The sequence below is a fragment of the Sus scrofa genome, chromosome 6 (assembly GCF_054392235.1).
Source record: "Sus scrofa isolate SSC_HxYL_T2T_F1_AM1 chromosome 6, Sscrofa_HxYL_maternal_Yorkshire_Landrace_v2.0, whole genome shotgun sequence".
Taxonomy (NCBI): domain Eukaryota; kingdom Metazoa; phylum Chordata; class Mammalia; order Artiodactyla; family Suidae; genus Sus; species Sus scrofa.
The window spans coordinates 138933878-138954348 of NC_139388.1; the positions used below are offsets into that span (position 1 = coordinate 138933878).

The 20471-nt window shown below is 35.7% G+C and overlaps 1 protein-coding gene across 2 annotated transcripts in view; it reads left to right on the forward strand.

The window, feature by feature from the left end:
- The window catches only part of ADGRL4 (adhesion G protein-coupled receptor L4), a 100103-nt gene that overhangs the window by 42522 nt on the left and 37110 nt on the right, over window positions 1-20471 (forward strand). For both annotated transcript variants that reach the window (XM_005665360.4, XM_005665361.4), the window contains exons 3-7: window positions 9082-9234; window positions 17108-17257; window positions 17709-17779; window positions 18641-18823; window positions 18932-19115. In XM_005665360.4, coding sequence (XP_005665417.2) covers window positions 9082-9234; window positions 17108-17257; window positions 17709-17779; window positions 18641-18823; window positions 18932-19115 — 741 coding nt within the window. The remainder of the gene's footprint in view (window positions 1-9081; window positions 9235-17107; window positions 17258-17708; window positions 17780-18640; window positions 18824-18931; window positions 19116-20471) is intronic.

The window sequence follows — 20471 nt, forward strand, 5'->3', positions numbered from 1 at the left end:
AGAAAGATATAATTCTGTCTCCCCTTTGATACCTTTCTTTTCTTGTCTAGTGGTTGGTAATGACAGTTCCAGTGTGGAAACAATAACTCCATTACTTTTCTTGACTGACTGAACCCATTTCTAGTTTCATTGCAGCCCTCCATTTTTTTCTTTCCTTCCGCTGACCTTTTCCTCCTCTTTACCTCCATAGCTATATGTTTACCTTCATATTCCCCAGAAAAATACAAGCCATAGGAAGTCCATAATTGAGGGGGTTCCTAAGGATGATTTTTCTAAGTTCATTAGAGAGTGCTGAGTTTGAGAAGAGAATTACCCATGCTCCTGAAAACAAATGAGCCCAGCAGGCTGCCTGGGGGAGAAATAGAACAAAAAGCTTCTGCGTTGCTCCACCTTTGACTTAGAAGGCCTGTTTCACAAGAAATCACATAATGGTTATAGTCATTTTAGTGTTCAAATTTACGGAGCAATCCTGGCAATCATGTCCAGAGGGAAAATGTGTGTAAGAGTGATGCTGCTGTTAAAGTTCTGTGCCTTTCAAGTTGTTAGAATCCATTTGAGCCCAGCCAATCATATTTCAAGCGCTGGAAAAAGAGAGGTGAATATCTTCTCCTTTTTAATTATTTTTCCCCATCTGTGGTCAATAGATGGAAAAAATGGAATGCAAATTAAAATCTCGTTCACATTCTGGAATGCCAGTGGCTTATAAAGCCAGGGAAAGTCTACCTTATTATACAGAAAGTAGTATAATTATATGGCTTGTTGCCAAAAATGTGTCATTACTAGGGTATTCCATATCACTCATGAATTTAGAGAATTAGGTGCCCACTGCTTATGCGCTGTTTAGAAAATACACTTTACCAAATACACCTCATTCTACCCAGTAGTCTTAAGTATAAAAGCCATGTCCAGTGGATTCCCTCTCTAAACGAGCGTGATTTAACCCATCTGAGCTTTAGTCTCCTAAGTAAAATGGGAACGATGTTTACCATTGTGTTATTGTAGTGATTCAATAAAATAAAATGAGCCATCTAGCAGAATGCCTGAAAAATGTTTGTTTTCCCTTGTTTCAGATAATTAAGTAGAAAGCATGCTGATCCTAGTTTTTAATTTAAGCCACAATTTCTAAATGAGTAACTAACCATCAACCCTAGGAACAAGCCGCCCCAGAATATATTGAGTGAAGTTATTTCTCCATTAAGTAAAGTCTGATGATAGTCATCCTTTCCCCACTGCATTTAGTCTGAAATTCTTCGCAAGTGTTTAGACCATGTCTGCCTCCATTCTCACACTTAGTGTTCAACAGTATAGTTCTCCTCTAAAGTAGGATGCTCCTTCAGGCTTCAGGCATCTGGCTGAGGTCTTTTCTTTGTCCAAATGGATTATCAGAACCCCTTTTGCTTGTCTAAATTCTTCTTATACTTCACTGCCTGGCTTAAGCATGCACTTCTCTTTTAAACCTTCTCTGCAAATAATCTTCACCCTTTTATCCTGAAAACTTGCTGAAGATATCACCTCTGAGTAACCACCGTGCTACTAAACAACTTGTTTATTTGCTACACAGAGTACAGTCTGATAATTGAGGTTTTCATCTGTCTTCTGATAATTGAGGTTTTCATCTGAATCCTGCTATGTTGCAGACTGTGTGTTCCTTTGTTCTTGCAATGCTAACTCAACTCAGTGTGTTAGACGTGAACCAGTAAGAATTTTTTTTGAAAGAGTACTAAATATTTCTCATTAACCATTTTGGGTAATTTTTAAAAAAATTATCTTCTGTTTAACTGTGTTAATAACAAATATTTCAAGTGATAGCCTAATCTCAATATTTATTTTATAAACGTGCAAAAGGGATTAAATGTAGAATCACAGAGAGTGGGTAACATAGCTGATACATTGTTTTAAACAATGTAAAGAAGAATGCAAAAGAAGCAGACTTATATTTTCCTATATTATACCTACTCAAAGAAAGTTTCTCCTCAAAACTTAGTTATCGTGAAGCTGGACACTGGAAAGGTTAAGGGTATTTAAATAATTCAAATTTATATGTTACTTTACTAAGATATTTTTTTGCCCATCTCCACTATCTTGGGGGAAGAGAGGAGGTTACTTTCAGATAAGTGGTATTTTAAGGAACAAGATTTGAGTCAGACTGTTTAGGGAATTCATCCATATTGTATATCCAGTCCAGAAGACAGGGAGGTTGATAAGGAAATGTTTTTATTTCCAAATTCTTGATAAAAGAAGCTAAGAGGTCAAGGGCTCAAAACCACACAAGAGGGAGAGACACAAAAATTAGTGTCAATCTTTGTTTTTTTCCTGCTGATTTATGTGTTACCCAAGACTTAAAAGCATGTTGGAGTCAAATAACACATTGGTATATTAATTTGTTTTCAGAAACACAATCAGGTGAAAGTGGCTCATTTTCTTGAACTCTGACCAATATCTCAGACCTAGTGAATTCTTTTTCTCTGTATTTTTGCATATCATTTTTATAGCTATAGACCACAGGGATACAATCTTCATCATTCTCTGTATTACCAATAATTGATTTGAGAGCACAATTCCTGTTAAAGTTAATATAAACTGCTCCCAGTATGCTATGAAGGGAGTCAAATTTTGAGGTAAAAATTGAAACTTTTATTTTAATAGGAACTCAATTATGTGCTCCTATGTTAACGTGCTTTAGAATGTGAACTCTGACCGCAGGGCCCAGATCCTGACTTTTTGATTAATTTTTACTTATTTCCCAGTATAGACCTACTCACATTTGGGAACTGGGAAACTCCATAAATATTTGAGTAACTGAATGATTGGATCCAACCCAGTGTGTATGAAATATTTTTCTTTAACTTAATTTAGATGCTTCTGTGTCAATTTGTGAGATATTCTCAGGCAATTTTAATAAAATAGTCTAATTTATTTTGAGTGCATAGAAGAAAATATTTATTTGCTTTCTGAGTATATATTTACATATAGTCATCTGAAGTTGCATAATATCTCTGTATACAGAATAGATAAATTAATAATTAAATACACATGTTAATAAAGACTAACTCTTCAGCATCTTACGTAATAGCCATTTATAATTTATTTTACTTTATTATCATATTTTCAGCAATTTTCCTCAATTCTAACTTTAGCTTCGGGGTGATAAATGCCTGGTCAAATGCTAAATCGGAAATCAAGTGTTTTAAATATGCTTTTAAAAATGTTTTTCATTTTAAATCCTCTAAGTGAGGTCTGTACTCCCCTATATCATAAGTCACACCACCTTCTATTGCCTGGCATCAGGTAGAGTCAAACTGTAAGTTACCTACCTGCCTGTCCTAAGCAAGCTTTTGAGAGCTTAGCCTTTGCACTTACATGTCTCCAAGTTGTTGACCTCTAGGGGGCGCGCATGTCTCCAAGCTGTTGACCTCTAGGGGGCGCTCAAAACCCTTCTCTCGGTGCTCTACCTTTCTAGTCACCCCAGAATAAATCAAGTCACATGCTGGGCATTTGAACTTTCAAGGAGACAAGGGATAAGAACTGAAAATGTTAGAGAGGTGTCTATGGGAAAGTGAAAAGAGGCCTGATGCCATAACATGAAAATATATTAGGTGTGCAGCCTGGCCTAGCTATTCTCTGGACAGTGGAAAGAATAATCATGCTTCCCAGGGACCAACCAGTTTTTCTCATGAACTGGTTTTTCCAAGCAGTTAAAATGACCCTGTGCCAAAAGTAGAGATTTGGCTGTGTGTTCTGAGCAAGGTATTCTAGGTGCTGCTCACTTCCTTTGTTTTAGGGACAGGCCTGCCTCAGACCTGGGAAAGGACTCTGACACAGGGTCCTGCCAGTCTTACCAGGAGACAGATCTGAACTGAAGGGGGTCCTCAGAGTAATGAAGGTCTTACATTTGTTGAGCTTGGGACTTCATGGATAACAATCAAGATCAGGTTTCAAATGTTGAAAAGTCTGTTTCCAGAGACCTAGTGTGAGTAGATTGTATTTTTTCCACATCATAAAATGAAATAACACCATCTTGTTGATGTTTTGGATAACTTCTAATAGCATGGAATAATTCTTAGTAAAACGAAGTTAATATTAAAATATCAAAATGAAGTTCTATGTAAAGCCATATACAAAAGTAGAAATTCTGCATCATCTGAATCATCCTTAAAATGGAGGTGCCTTAAAGGATGAGTGGTTATTTTTGTGTAATAACATTACAGATAAGTTTTATTTTCTTTCTTCTTCTTCAGTGTCCTTTCCATAAATTTTCGTGAACAGCTTTGAATTATTGGCATTTTAAAAATCAATTAGGAGTAAACTAGTTTTTATCTATTTTTTATTTAGTATGGATCTCTTTTATCCATACTAATGGAATCCTGGACTTTTTGAGATCATACATTATAGATTCTTTATTTATTGTTATACATGTGTAGGGATGAGCAGTTCAAACTGGTTCCCAAGCTTTATTTTTAAAATTTTTGTTAATTTATTTTTTGGCCACACCTGTGGCACATGGAAGTTCCTGGGCCAGGGTTCGAACCCACGCCAGAGCAGCAACCCAAGCTGCAGCAGTGATAACAATGGATCTTTAACCCAATGAGCCACAGGGGAGCTCCCTGCTTCCCGAATTTTAGAAGATCACTTCTACATAGTGAAGGGATAAGTCTCTGTGACTTATGAAGGACCTTACAGAACATGTTAAAGGCCAGGTAGCAGTTAAGAATTTTAAGCAGGGTGTAACTGGATCAGATTTTTAGTATCATAAATAACAATAATAATAAATAATATTTTTTAAATAATAAGATTAGCACCCCTGTGTATGGTGCTTACTACCAGCAAGGCATCAGGCTCAGTGTTGTCTGCACACTATCCCCCTTTTAATTCTCTTAACAACCTTTTGAGGTTATCACAATGTATTTTCCATTTTACAGTAATCTTCCTATCACAGTGACTAGCACGTAATAAACGCTCAATAAATGATAGCTATTATGAACCCTTTTTATAACATGATATTTAAGAAAAATGAGATCACTTTGACGTTCAGAATACCCAAGGCTTGAATCAGACTGTGCCACTTATTAGCTGTGTGCCTTTAGGCAAGGTAATCTAACCTTTTATATTTCAGTTTTCTTATTTGTAAAATGGAGATGACGCCTGCCTCCTAGGGTTTATATGAGGATTAAAATGCAAGGCAGGTCGTAGCGATGAAGGGCTTAGTGCCTGGTTCATAGGGAGGCTTCAATGAATGGCAGTAATTGTGTCAGTCAGACGACAGTGTCAGTCATGCCTCAGAGAGGATCGCCCTGGAAACTACAAGGTAGGAAGTTCCCTGCAGTCAAGTGGGAAGCGAAAAGACATCAGTTGTGTGTTCTCTGCCCACAACATCTTTTAACTTTTCCATCATAGGTAACATTACATCCAAAAAGAACTATGTCAAGATAAACCTCATCCTTCCAAAATTCAATGAAAGCTTTTCTGAGCTCTTTCCCTACTCAAGTGAAATGAGCTCATCATGTGCCCTGTGTTTGTCTTTCACCACTTCATGCTCTTCTTTGCTTGCATCTCCATCCTCCCTTCAAGATGCTCAAGTGCTGGAGAGCAGAGTCAGAGTCATAGCTTTTCTTTTATCCTCCATCAGAGACACAATACCAAAATATTGAAATAAATTTTAAAATACATAAATGATTGGCCAAGGTAAGGAAAAATGCTGCCACTGCAGCAAATGCAACTAATTTAAATCATATTTACTGATTTAGGAAATCGCAATAACCTAAAAAAATTCAATGTTATCTTCCCTTTTGTGTTCCAGTCAATTTATGAAGGTTTATTATTAATCAAAATGATTTTCTAATATTTATGAAATTCTTTATAAATACGGAGTTCCCGTTGTGGCTCAGTGGTTAACAAATCTGACTAGGAGTCATGAGGTGGCGGGTTCCATCCCTGGCCTTGCTCAGTGGGTTAAGGATCTGGCGTTGCCATGAGCTGTGGTGTAGGTTGCAGATGTGGCTCGCATCCCGAGTTGCTGTGGCTCTGGCCTAGGCTGGCAGCTACAGCTCCAATTAGACCCCTAGCCTGGGAACCGCCATATGCCAGGGAGCGGCCCTAGAAAAGACAAAAAAAAATTTTTTTGTAGGTAAGTATCACTATACTTTATGTAAGTATCATTATACTTGTAAAGAATAGGTATGGCCAAGCACTCTGCCTATTCAAAATCTCTTCTTCTTGGGCACACAGCTGGCCAATAGCCACCAGCCTCCCTTGTAGTTAGATATGGAATTCAAATGAATTCTAGTAAATGCAATGTGGATAAAAGTGATTGGAGGAGTCCCTGTTGTGGTGCATCAGTAATGAACCCAACCAGGATCCATGAGGATGTAGGTTCAATCCCTGGCCTTGCTCAGTTGTTTAAAGATCCAGCATTGCCATGAGCTATGGTGTAGATAGCAGAAGTGGCTTGGATCCTGAATTGCTGTGGCTGTAGTGTAGGCTGGAAGCTGTATCTCCAATTTAACCCCTGCCTAGCCGGGGAACTTTCATATGCGGCAGGAGTGGTTCTTAAAAAAAAAAAAAAAAGTGATTGGAGTCATTTGTGGCCGTGGCTTGTAACTCTCTTATGCTCTATTTGACCCCAATTCCACACCCAACTGAATTCAGCCAGCTTGGAGATCATATGGGGTGATACACCCATCAGATGAAGCCAGTCTCAATCCCTGAACCATCGTAGAAGAGACCACACCATTGACCTGTACACTGGTCCTGGTCTCTGACTAGAGCAGCAAATAATCTTTCATTACGTGGAGCCATTCATTATCTTTTTGAATACATTTGTAGAAGTTGACCTATTAGTACAATATGCCAACATATGAATAGTAAAACATATAAAACATAAAAATACTAAAATAAAGTTATGGAATAGAACTACATGGACTGAATATCTTGAAAGGATAAAGTCTGCAAATCTTACCTAACCTGTCTATGGCAGTCATCTTTGAAAATAGAAAAAAGAGCAATTCACCTCTAGCTGGCTGTCATATATACTTTTATATCTGCAAAGTTTGAAAATGACTAAGTGGAAATAAAATTTAAGATTAAATATAAAGTTTTCTATTTTCCATCTACAATCTCTACCTTAATATCTTTCCTTCTCTCAAAATAGACCCATAATTCATTAGATATGATCTTATATTTTTGCTTTTGAAATGATCCTCACAGAGGCAGTAGGATGCAACAGTTAAGAGAAAAATCTTTGGGACCGAACTACTTGGCTCTGTAACTAAATGACTTTTTGACCTTGACAGGTTCCTTTTCCTTCTCAATGGCTGATTTTCCTCATCAGTTAAAGCGAATAATGATGGCACCTTAGAACTTATGTAAGGATTAAGTGAGTTAATATATACAAAAAATTTAGAGAAATCTCCAGCCCTTAGTTATCAATCTACATGTCCAGTAACCTGTATATAAATTAAATGTTATACAGATCTCCTTTAAAAGTCAAGTAACCTTGGTTTGATGAATGGAGAATAAAAACTCAAGAAATTTTCCAAACTTGACTTGTACAGCTATTCCCCTATGATTTTTCCCTGTGACTTCTGATTATGCTTCCCTCCACCTTCAGAATCATCCTAATGCACCCTTATGCTTGCATATTTGCCCCAAACTTTGTCTTCCTTTTTGTGATCCTAGGGCTTCCCTAAGAAACTAGAACAAACTTGGTGGTTGCAAGAACCCACATTTATTCTCTCATAGTTCCAGAGTTGAGAAGCCTGAAATCTAGGAGCGGGAAGGTCCATGCTCCCTCCTGTGGTCTACAGAAGAATCTTCACTTAGGCCTTTCTAGCTTCCAGTGGTCTTTATCTATCCTTGTCATTCCTTGGCTTGCAACTGCATCACTTCAATTTCTGCTCTGTCATCACATAATCTTGTCCTCTGTGGCTCCATGTCTGAATTTCCTCCATTATATGGACACCACTCTTGAGGCCCTTCTAATTCAGTATGACTTCCTCTTAACTTGATTATTTATGCAAAGGTCCCATTTCTCAGTAAGGTCACCCTCACAGATGCTGGGAATTTGGACTTGGAGTATATCATTTTGGGAAACACAGTTCAACCTATAGCAGGATCTAATGTCTCCATCAACCCATCATGATCACTTCTGAGAAATGCTTTCTATTTATTTATTTGAAATCTTCTTTCTGATTTTTAAAAATAACCTATATCTTTTCTGATAAATTATATTATAAAGGTATAAGGGTAAAGACCATGGATCATGATAAAATTACTTTTGTATTTGTGTACTGTGTACTCTTCCATAGGACAAAGCAATGTGTAAGGTAATAAATACATTAATGAATAAATGAATGGATGCAAACCTAGTAATGCAAAAATTCTTCTGAGGAGTAAGTGTTCAAAAATAAATGGCACATGATTAGAGAGTATCAATTTGTAATCTCTGATTTCTCCTTTTTAACTTAGAGTAAGCTTTTGACTGATTGTAAAGACTATCATACATTCACAAATAAAATATTCTTTGACATTATAATAATTAAACTGTATTTTAAAATTTGAAAAATAATCCAATATAGAGTCAATAGTTAGGTTTAGCGCTTTCAAAGTAAAACATTCTATTTCTCTTTGCAGCTACAAAGGTTTCACTTTTTTTGTGTGTATGTCTTTTTTTTTGTTTTCTAGGGCCACACCCACAGCCTATGGAGATTCCCAGGCTAGGAGTTGAATCTAAGCTGTAGCCACCAGTCTGTGCCAGAGCCACAGCAACACAGGATCTGAGCCATGTCTGTGACCCACACCACAGTTCACGGTAACCCAGATCCTTAACCCACTGAGCAAGGCCAGGGATCAAACCAGCAACCTCATGGTTGCTAGTCAGATTCGTTAACCACTGAGCCACGATGAGAACTTCAAAGGTTTCACTTTTAAACTCAGATAAAACAGGTGTGGAATGTGGGTTCTTTAGTATTAATTTTTCATGGAAATAACTATCACATTACAGACCAAAGATCTCAAACCTGATGGAAGTATTAGGGATTCATCTCAATTATATAAAAATAATGTTGTCAATTGATATGTCCACAGATGATAACGAGTGTGGAAATTTAACCCAGTCCTGTGGTGAAAATGCTAACTGCACAAACACAGAGGGAAGTTACTATTGTATGTGTGAACCTGGTTTCAGATCCAGCAATAACCAAGACAAGTTCATCACTAATGATGGAACCACCTGCATAGGTAAGTTCAACTAACTTAAAAGATCTGTAGCTATCTCATTGCTTATTACCTCAGAAATTAAATAACATTCAAACCAAATTCTATCAGCCCTTGATTGTATCCCAGTTGTTAGTACTTTCAGAAACTTCCTCAATTCCTTTAGTTCTCCAATGTTGTATCAGTTACTGTGGAATATTTATCCAAGGATATAAGAGATAGATTTTTTTTAGATTATCAAGTAGTTTAGCAAGGAAATGATAAAGTTATGAGATCTATCATGGTGGCAAATAACAGAATAAATGTTTATACTATTTAAAAATTATCATTTATAATGATCAATTTATAATTACCATTTATAGCACCAGATATTGATGGTTTCATAAATATGCACTCTGAGGTGGGCCCTATGTTTTCCCTAGAAAAGGTTCAGATAGGCATTACTTGTGAAAGAACTTTACTAGTGCTTTTACTGCTAATTGCTGAAAGTTAATCACCCTTAAGAATTGCATTAAGCAAATCAAAACTACAGTGAGGTACACTACCTCACAGCAGTCAGAATGGTAATCATGAAAGAGTCTATAAACAAATGTTGGAGAGGGTGTGGAGAAAAAGCAACCCTCCCACACTGTTTGAGGGAATGTAAATTGGGTGTAATAAATGTAATAAATTGGGTGCAGCAAAAATAGAAAACAGTATGGAGCTTCCTCAAAAACTACAAACATAGTTGCCATATGATCCAGCAGCCCACTCCTGGGCCTATACCCATGTATCTTCAGAAAGATACATGCACCCCTGTATTCAGAGAAGCACTATTTACAATAGCCAAGTCATGGAAAAAACCTAAATGTCTATCGACAGATGAATGGATAAAGAAGACGTGATACACACCCACATACACACACAAATGGACTATTACTCAAGTATAAAAACATTGAAATAATGTCATTTGCAGCAACATGCATGGACCTAGAGATTATCATACTAAGTGAAGTCAGAAAAAGAAAAATCCATAAGATATAACTTACATGTGGAGTCTAAAATAGAACACAGATGAACATATTTACAATACAGAAACAGATATACAGACATAGAGAGCTAAAGGGAAGGAGAAATAGGAGAAGGTAGAACTGGGGAGTTTGGGATTAGCAGATACAAGCTAGTATGTATAGGATGGATAAACAACAAGGTCCCACTATATAACACAGGGAATATTTATTCAATATCCCATGATAAACCACAATGGAAAAGAATAAAGAATATTACATATATGTAATATGTATATATGTATATGAGTCACTTTGCCATACAGCAAGCAGAAATTAACATTGTAAATCAACTGTACTTCAATAAAATAAGAAAATGATCTGTATTCAGTTTTTCTGAAACTGGAGTCCTATTTAGAAAATCATCACAGATTTACTAAAATATCCTCTGGAGGACACTTCAAGTCAGTCTCTAAGTAAAATATTATAAATATTGTAAGTCTGAAGATAGTACCTATATGTTAATGTCTTTCGATGGTATTTTGGTCATATATTTAATTTATCAGATCCTATAGTCCGAGGGGAAAAAAAGATTCTTTGGAAACCTCAAAAGATGAACAATTTTCAGAGACAAATTCTCTGGAGCCAGAGACGTTAACTTTGAAAAGAAGTTATAGTTTCTAAAAAATTGTTCAGTTTGCCAACATCAAGTATAATTCATTATACCTAATAGTCTACAAAATAAACAAATGAACTGAGGCCCTGAGAGTTTAATCCTATCACATAGCCAGAGGTAAATATGAGACTTGAATTCAGGACTGTATTTTCAACACAGACAGGAGTCATGTGCTGCTTCTACCATCCATAGTTAGGTAAAAGAGAGACATCAAACTTAATCTAGATCGCACTAAAGCCTTTGATGAACTCCTAGTGGGATTCTCATCATTAAACTAAGGAGAAGTCTGGCAATGCTCTTATTACCATACATACATGATAAGTTAGGAGATAATATTCAAAGAGAATTTATCAGTAAAATGTCTGTATCAAAGAAATTATCCTTTTCCATGGACTGATGGTCCACAGCATTTTCTTTGCTATGTAAACAAGTTAGATTTTGTTCTCCTATTATAGCCAAGGAAAGTGAAGGGTTATTCCAGAATCACACATTTAGGATAGAGGAGAGATGAGAATCACAGGCATGTATCTAGAAAGCCATTGGTATTTCCATAGGGAACTTAGGTGAGTGGCATGGATCTGAATCATACAAATGCAGTGAATCAAGCTTTACAAGAGCAATCATGAGTTAAAATATGAGAAAATAACGCTCTTTTTGTTGAACAATAATATTGTCCCTAGTGTTTGTAGCAAACATTTTTATTGGAATCTAGCATTACAATATATTCAAGAAATTGGAATCTATGAAGCTCTGCCCAGAAGACATGTCGTACCTCACTATTTGTTCCTCTCAAATCAACACTCCTGTCTCTATTTTAGAACATTATGTGTGTGTTTATTTTACCTTTAGGAGTTCAGTGCTAACTATGTAACTCAATAAGCTTTACTAGAAAAGTTCCAGTTAATGAAGAAATCTAACTTAGAACATCTTAATCCCTGGAATTTAATAAACTTTTAACTGTGCATTCATCCCCTCTTGTGTCTAGAAGACATCTGTTTTTTCATCTGATCGTGTTTACTTTTAATACGCCTCAATTCACAAAGGGCTGTATTTCTCTGTCTTCTTTAAAAGTAAAGAATTCCTATTTAGAAAAAAAGAGAATTGCAGACACAGGGAAAACACAACACACAAAGATGTTTGAAAGCCAACATTTTACAGGGTACAATACGTTTATAATTTAAGACTCTGGATGCTCTTTCATTATTGAGGATACCGTGGAAGGGCCCTATGTTTTTGCTAATTCTGTTTTTAACAATTTGAAGTAATCAGTAAGCAAAATAACTTATATTAAAACCCAGTACCCAAATATTTGAGTCCTCCAGTTTTTACCTCTTTTGTGTGGTGGATTAGTCAGTGAAAAAAAAGTCATTCTCTAGAAAATTGTTATTCCTCCTTAAGGTTGTCCTTAATGATTAACTTTTTTTTTTCTTTTTTTTTTTTTCTTTTCTTTTTTTCCCTAGTCTTGTAGTAATTTTCATCGGGCACTATGATAATCCTCAGGGAATTCGAACAGAGACCATAATTCTATTCCATTTTTATCTTAGTGTATCACCTGGTAGTATATTGCTTCTGATTTGAAAGTTTAGCTGATCTTTAAATTTGACATGTCTGGTAATTGTAGTCATTAAGAAGCCCTATAAATACATAATGAAAAACTCCAATTCAGGGCAAGAAATGACCCAAGCAAACTTTTTATCTTTAATCTATATTCAAATACTGTCTTCCACTGATGAGGTGATTTTGTGACAGAAGGCTTTGAGTGAGATTTAGCATCATGCCTATTTGCCTTCTTCTTGGAATCTCAGTAAAAAACTCCAGATGCCAGCTCCCAAGAGTCCTTGTCCCAGACTCTCATTTCACAAGTGGAGACACTGAAGCATCAGATAGTAAAGTGACTCTCCCACAACTAAATGAGTAGAACCCAAGAACTTCTTCATGTTTTCTGTATGCTTAAGAGCAGCGTGGACTACTTGTAATTTTTTATGTCCTATTGCCTTGGGTACTCTGATAAGCACGAATTTTGCTTTGAATAATATTAACATTCAATTTTGTTTTGCAAATTACTTCCAGTAATTGAACATTTTATCTTTTCTTTACAGTCTGTGAGTTGAACAACATTAGAAAATTCAGTTATTGATGAGAATTATAAAAATCAAAGCAATCATATGATCATGTTTTGAAAGAAGATTATGATAAAACACTGCTGGGCTGGCTCATTGTAGACATGAAAAACAAGCGCAACCTTATTAATGAAAAAGTAGCAAATGAATTTTTTGATGTGTAAAACAAGGAAATGCTTGTTATGATGTGCTTACACTTAGCAAAATCAAGTTACTAGCGCTAAGCTGAATGTTAGGGTGGTAGTGGAGAAAGTGGATCAGTTATTAAAGGTAGTTTGTCAATTCTAGCCTGACCGAAATAATTATACAGCAGCAATTTAGCTTTCATTAAGATGGGGGAAGGGTTTTTTTTTTTTTTTCCTCTTTTATAGCTCTGGGGAGTACCCAAACATGGCAATTTAATGAGACACTCATTATCAATCTGTTTTCTCCAAACCTACAGGGCCCCTGTTATTAAGAAAACACACAATATGAATAGTCACTGATTTCCAGTTACAGTATCAGATACCTGCTATACCTTAGGCACTATGCCAAACACCTTTATTTGTCACGAAAAAGAACTCTTGAGTTAAGAGTGATTTTATAGTATTACGCAAGGTGACAAAGCTAATGAGTGCTAGAGTCAGGATTTGAATTAAGGTCTTCTATAGTGCCTTTCCCAATAGGAAGGAAGATACACAGTGGTTTTATTAGAACCAGTTAGGCCCTGCAAGAAATTGCAAGAGATGTTAATGTGGATATTGATGTAAAATGCAAGTCACATTCATTTTGGCTAAGCTAGGTCCATACCATCTGGACATGGGATACCCTTTCCATATTTTCTGAATCTCTTTATACTGCTATGTGGCAAAGGGGCATAGAGTGATATGCTAAGGATAGTGCAGGTTCTTCGACTAGCCTGGCACAGAGCCAGTTGTGGCAGTCACACACTCCATTAACTAGGTTAAATTCAGTAAGTTCTACTACTGAGGCCCAGAGGGAGAAGGGTATCAAATTCAGCAAACCTTGCACCTACATTTTAGTAAAAAGTTAGGAAAACAATAATATAAACAAAGAGTTCCCCTTTGTAGCTCAGCGAGTTAAGAACCCAATGAGTCTCTGTGAGATTGTGGGTTCCATCCCTGGCCTCGCTCAGTGTATTAAGGATCCAGCTTTGCTACAAGCTTCAGCAGGAGTCACAGATGCAGCTCGGATTCCAGTGTTGCCATGGCTGTGGTGTAGGCCTGCAGCTGCTGCTCCAATTCAACCCCTAGCCCAAGTGAAGTCATAAAAAGGAAAAAATATGTGTATATATACACAAGAAAGGTGTATATATGTATATGTGTGTGTGTGTTTACACAAGAAAATGTAAACAATTTAGAAAACATTTTTAATGAGATGATTAAGGTTTGAAAAACATTGCTTAGGTAGGATAACAAATATTCTTTTATAATATTTGGAGTCAGCATATTAAAACTGTAAACTATTTAGAACACATTTTTAACAGGACGGTTAAGTTTGGAAAAACACTGCTTAGGTAGGATGATGAGTGTTCTTTTATAATATTTGGAGTCAGAATATTAAAATTTGTATAATCCTATTCTCAAATGTCCATCTCTCAGGGTATGACCTCATTATTTTTACAGATTAATATTTTGTCACTTGGTGAATTCATAAGCTGAAATACAGTAGTTGGTCCAAGGCTGACATGCTGGGATAGCAAACAACTGAGTGGGTGCTGGGAGGGCTTGGACCAGAGCAGAGACTCCTGCCTAAGGACCACAGAGGGTGGAAGATGCACACGAGAAGGCTGAAACTAAGGTTGTGTATACATGTGTCCAAAGTGTGTCCAAAGTGCATGGAGGAGGAAAATGGAGGGAGGAGGAAAATGGAGTTTGTAAAGCCAAGATTTGGAAGCTGCTCAGAAATTGGGTTTGGGACAAAGTTCCCAAGGAAAGTTGTACCTTGCAATGATTTTGAAATTGAGAGAGATCAATACTTCATTTCTAGGTAGCCATAGAAGGCATCTAAAAATAGGAAATGTGGGTTTTCAGAGAACATAGCTTCCTTTATAAGGAAATAAATTATTTCCATGTAAGATACTTCATGAATTTCCTCATACCTCCATTGGGCTATTATCCTCGTTTAGGTGCAGCACAAATTATATCCTCAGCACTGCTCCAGAAAAGACTAGTTGTTTGCTGTCTCATATTTTCTTCTCGCTTCATTCATTTCATGAAGAATAATCATTTTTGTCTGTCCTTCCACTTGGCTTGTTTACTTGAGGTCAAGCTAGAATACTGTCCCTGATGATTCTCCAGATCCCCAGGGCCAACCAGAGTCAACTTGCCATCACTCCAGAGCCAGCCATCACCCCTTCCTTTATTTCTCTCCTTTTTTTTTTCTTTTTTTTTTTTTCCTGAGTGGCAGTTTCTGAACACATATATAGCAATGAGAGGAAGCGGGTGAAGGCGCTAGGGCAGCATTTGTTTCTTTAAAAGCAGAGTACTTGAATTTCTAGGTAGGTTTGAGTATATAGGCTTGGCAGAAGAACAAAGGGTTTTCTACTTCTTCATTAGGCCTGTTGTCTTCTTAGATCCAGTACTGTAACCTTAGCTAATGGAAATTTCTTCAAGAACTGGCCAGAGACTTACTGTCAGCTCCAGTTTCTGGTGGTTTTTTTGCCCCATCATTGCATTTTTTAAATGAGAAATTAGGATCAGCTACATTTTAGATGACTAACTAGGTGGCATTTTAATTGGACTTTGAATCCCTTTTTATAGCAAACAGTCTTGCGCCACTCTATTAGTTTTTAAAAAATCAATTTGCATATGCAAGACTACAGGTTTATTCATTAATCTAACAGAGCGTAGCTATGAGATGTCAGAGCTAGGCTAGGAGCACAAAAATCTTTGCATTAGTTTGAGGTAATGATCTGGACTCTTCAGTTCCTTGGAATCATTCCTTACTGGAACTTTGCCTACTGGCAGAGCATTTATACTGTATTTATAACTTTTAAGACATATTTCACTGTAGTATGTAAAATTTTAAATTAAGAATATAAATTATGTGAGTTTATAACCTACCATTTTTATTATAGCTTTGATGTATAGCTACTGAAAATCTAAGACTTAATTCTGTACAATTTGTTACTTTATCTATGATGGCTGTATATGGAGAATCATAATAAAATGTAATCTGAAAAAAGGTAATAAGTTGTGGTAAAATTTTAAGGGAGTTGAATCACATATTCTGCTACTTCTTAATTTTTAGGTTAATTTTCATAGGAAAATGAGGCTTTGAAAAAAAAATGGACCACTCTTTTTTGTCCTGCAGATTACTCTAAACTCAGTTGTTACAATTGATTTAATTTAACACTAAGAAAAAAGAATTCTTGGAGTTCCTTGGTGGCTCAGCAGGTTAAGGATCTGGCATTGTCCTTGCTCTGGTGCAGGTTCAGTCACTGGCCAAGAACGTCCACATGCCCTGGGTGTGGCTGAAAAAATAAAAAGAAAACAAAGAATTCTAAACCTATTTTAAAATTAGGTCTTCATTTAATATAAATATTACATCATCCACGATGTAAATTGTTGTAACGATTTTGTTGATGAATCATGCTATTCAGAGAACAATTAAAGTGTCAATGTATGAATAACATTTTCAATGTACTGTCAAAATGGATGGGCCAAATCAAAGTTAAAAATATATGTCAGCTAAGTTTATCACTTTCTTGCTTTCTATAAATTTCTTTCTTTCTTTTTTTTTTTTTTTTTTTTTTTTTTGTCTTTTTGCCTTTTCTAGAGCTGCTTCCCACAGCATGTGGAGGTTCCCAGGCTAGGGGTCTAATTGGAGCGGTAGCCACTGGCCTATGCAAGAGCCACAGCAACGTGGGATCCGAGCCTTGTCTGTGACCTACACCACAGCTCACGGCAATGCCGGATCCTTAACCCACTGAGCAAGGCCAGGGATTGAACCCCCAACCTCATGGTTCCTAGTCGAATTCGTTAACCACTGTGCCACGACGGGAACTCCTCTATAAATTTCAGTATGAAATCACTAGCTGTATATGATGTTATCAACAAGGTAGCAACCATATGAACACTAAGTTAAAGGTTTAATTTTCCAAATATTTCCAGATATAGATGAATGCAGTGATTTGTCTGCCTGTGGTGATCATGCAGTGTGTGAAAATCTGCATGGTGGATATAACTGCTCCTGCAAAGAAGGTTACCAGACGTCCACAGGAAACCCACAGTTCACACCTAATGATGGCACTTATTGCCAAGGTAAACTTTATCACTAAATTTTATGTATTATCAAAGCACTGTGTAAAATATGTACTGCAAAGCTGTGAAGTGTCAAAGAGCCACACCATCCAAGAAATGTGCCGCTAGTCCTTTATCATCTATAAAAAGAAATAAGCAAAGTTTTGTTTAATAAAAGATGTGCATATGCTTTATGTAATTAACATACCCTATTACTTTGAGTATCTACAGTTTTCTATTTTTCATAAAATACTATTCATGTTAATGGATAAAAAGTGAATATTTATTTGAATAAAATTTAAAAATAATGAGATTTTTTTAAATAAACAAGTTTTCATTTATTAAATAAATGAAGACAAAACAAGTGATAAGAATGTGATTTCAATGTTTAAGTTAGAAGATCACAGGAATCAATATAATCTTAAGAAAAATGTGTTTTAGAACTTAACATAAAATCTGATTCTTTTTACAGAAATTGTGAATGCAGACTGCCATTTAGATAATGCCTGTATTGCTGCGAATATTAATAAAACTTTAACAAAAGTGAGTAAAGGAGTTGAATTAAAAATCTGTTCTATTTTGACATTTTGATTTCAGTAAAATCTTTCCAAAGTCACATGTTTTAAAAGTGTAACAAGCAGCTGATCTTCATGTAGAGTTGAAACTATTTACATAAGAGAGAGCTAAGTATTTCGTCTGAGTCACATATAGGATTAATTTGAAAATCCCCAAAAGTACTGAAAAAGACTTTTGCATATTTAACTTATGCTACTTTTTCACTGTTCCTTGTACTGGGAAGGTAGTTTCAACATGTAAAGGAAGTTGATGAATAAAATAGTAAAAACACAGTTTGACCCCAGGCTATTCCCACATTCTAAGGAGGCATAGTTGAATGAAACTTGATTTTGTACATCGAAGTAAATACTATTTCAAAGAGTAAAGTAGGACATTCATAAAATTATTATCCTCTAATTGGAAGTGTGAGTCTCAACAACTAATTACAATCTCTGACTCATTAACAATCTCAGATTCATTAATAATCAAGTAAAGCAAATTTCCATGTTAAAATCATGTAAAAAACTTTCTCTGATTAAAATCTAATTCAAATTTAGTTATAATTTATTATAATTTTTAAAAGCTAATTTTAAAATGATCAATTCAAATATGCTCTTCCCTTTCTTTTCCTGTATTTTTAATAGTTTTAAAACGATTAAATGTTTGCAGATCCTTTGTAAATAATTCCAGCTTTCATTGTTTTGTGTTATGATTTAGGTGTAGTCTGATAACTTTTTAATGTGTAGGAGGAAAAAAATGAAACTCAGAATATATTTAACATGCAACATTTATTCTTGAAAATGGTATTCTTTAAACTGGTTTCCTTTTTTTGGACTCCTTTTTGTTCAGATGAGACACATAGGAGAACCTGTGGCTTTGCTACAAGAAATCTATAGAAATTCCGCGAAAGATCTTTCACCAGTGGATGTAATTACATATATAGAAGTATTAGCTGAGTCATCCACATTACTGGGTTATATGAATAGCACTGCTAATTCAGCCAAGGACACCCTTTCTAATTCAACTCTTACTGTAAGTATGTTGAGCTTTAACTCAGTATAACTGAGCTTTAAATTTTCCTTACATCTGTGATTAACGTGAGATTACGACATTTTTAAAAAATACTTTTTTGTTCAACAGGAATTTGTAAAAACTGTGAATAATTTTGTTCAAAGGGATACATTTATAGTTTGGGACAAGTTATCTATGCACCATAGGACAACTCATCTTACAAAACTGATACATGCTGCTGAACAGGCTACCTTAAGGATATCTCAGAACTTCCAAAAGACCACACAGTTTGATACTAATTCAAGTGACATAGGTAAGAAGCCAAGGTCAATTTCAAAGCAATAGTGTTTTCCAAACAAGCTATTCTCAAAAGGGAAGAGAAAAAGAATATGTGTGTGTGTGTGTGTGTGTGTGTGTGTGTGTGTGTGTATGACTGGGTCATGTGTGTATGACTGGGTAACTTGTTGTGGAATAAAAATTGACAGAACACTATAAACCCACTATAATGGGAAAAATAAAAATGACTCAAAAAACTAAAGTCCAACCACCAAATAAAATACTGTTGATTAAGCTAGCAGTTGTTTTATCAATGCAGACATGAATATCAACGCATATCCCTAGAGTAGTAAGAATGAAGTATGAGTAATGAGATTGATTTCCTCCTTCCTACAACCTCCACCATTTCCTGTTCCTGAACTGCTTAGCATTTAGGTGCTAAGAGGCCATTACTTCCTTGTCATCTCCTGATTTAGTAAGATCTGTCTTGACCGATGATGGTACAGACAGTTTCTGGATGTAGTACATTTAATTTTTTAAGTTAAATTTTTACTGAAGTGTTGCACACATACAAGAAAGTGCACATATCAAAAGTGCACAATTTGAAACTCGATGAAGTTTTACAAAATGAACATACCTGTATAAACAGTACATCAGAAGCCCCTTTGTACCCCCTGCCAGCCACTCCCTGCCCCCTAAAGGAAAAGCCACCCTGACTTCAAACACCACATCAATCAATAGCATAATTTAAGTGTCTCTGCAATAGTCTGTAGATAGAACATATTCTGTGTAACCATGCCCTATTTTTCTAGTGGTGGACCTTGAAGATGTTTTTATATTTTTAATTTTGAGATCCTCTGGGCATCTCTCTTTGTCCTGAATGTAGTATATTTAAATTTCTCATTAGGAATCCTTTGCCTTTGGATGCTATAAACCAATTAGCATAGCAAATTAGAATATTTCTTGCTTTATGAAATCTCTTACTTAACACACTAAGAATCTGTATCAAGTTGAGGACCAGTAAAGTTATTCTAAGGAAACAAGTACACTCTCTGAAATAATCATTGATACACATATTTTATATTCTCTGAACGTTTCTGTGATGCAATAGTAGATATACAAAAATCATTATCTCAAAGGGATTCACCACTTAATCAAAGTTAAGGTAGCAAGCCTTGTGACTAACATATAGGAGCCTAAATTTCTATGATATTCCTGCATGAAAAAGGTGAAAATATACTAGGTAAGGAAATTATCAATTCAATAATTTAATTCAATCACTCTCTATATAATACATTATATTGTAGAGATCATCCTCTAAAACCATTGTAGTTGCTTGTGTGCTTTAGTTATTATGATTTATAGCTTTGTTGTATACACACATAGTTTCTTT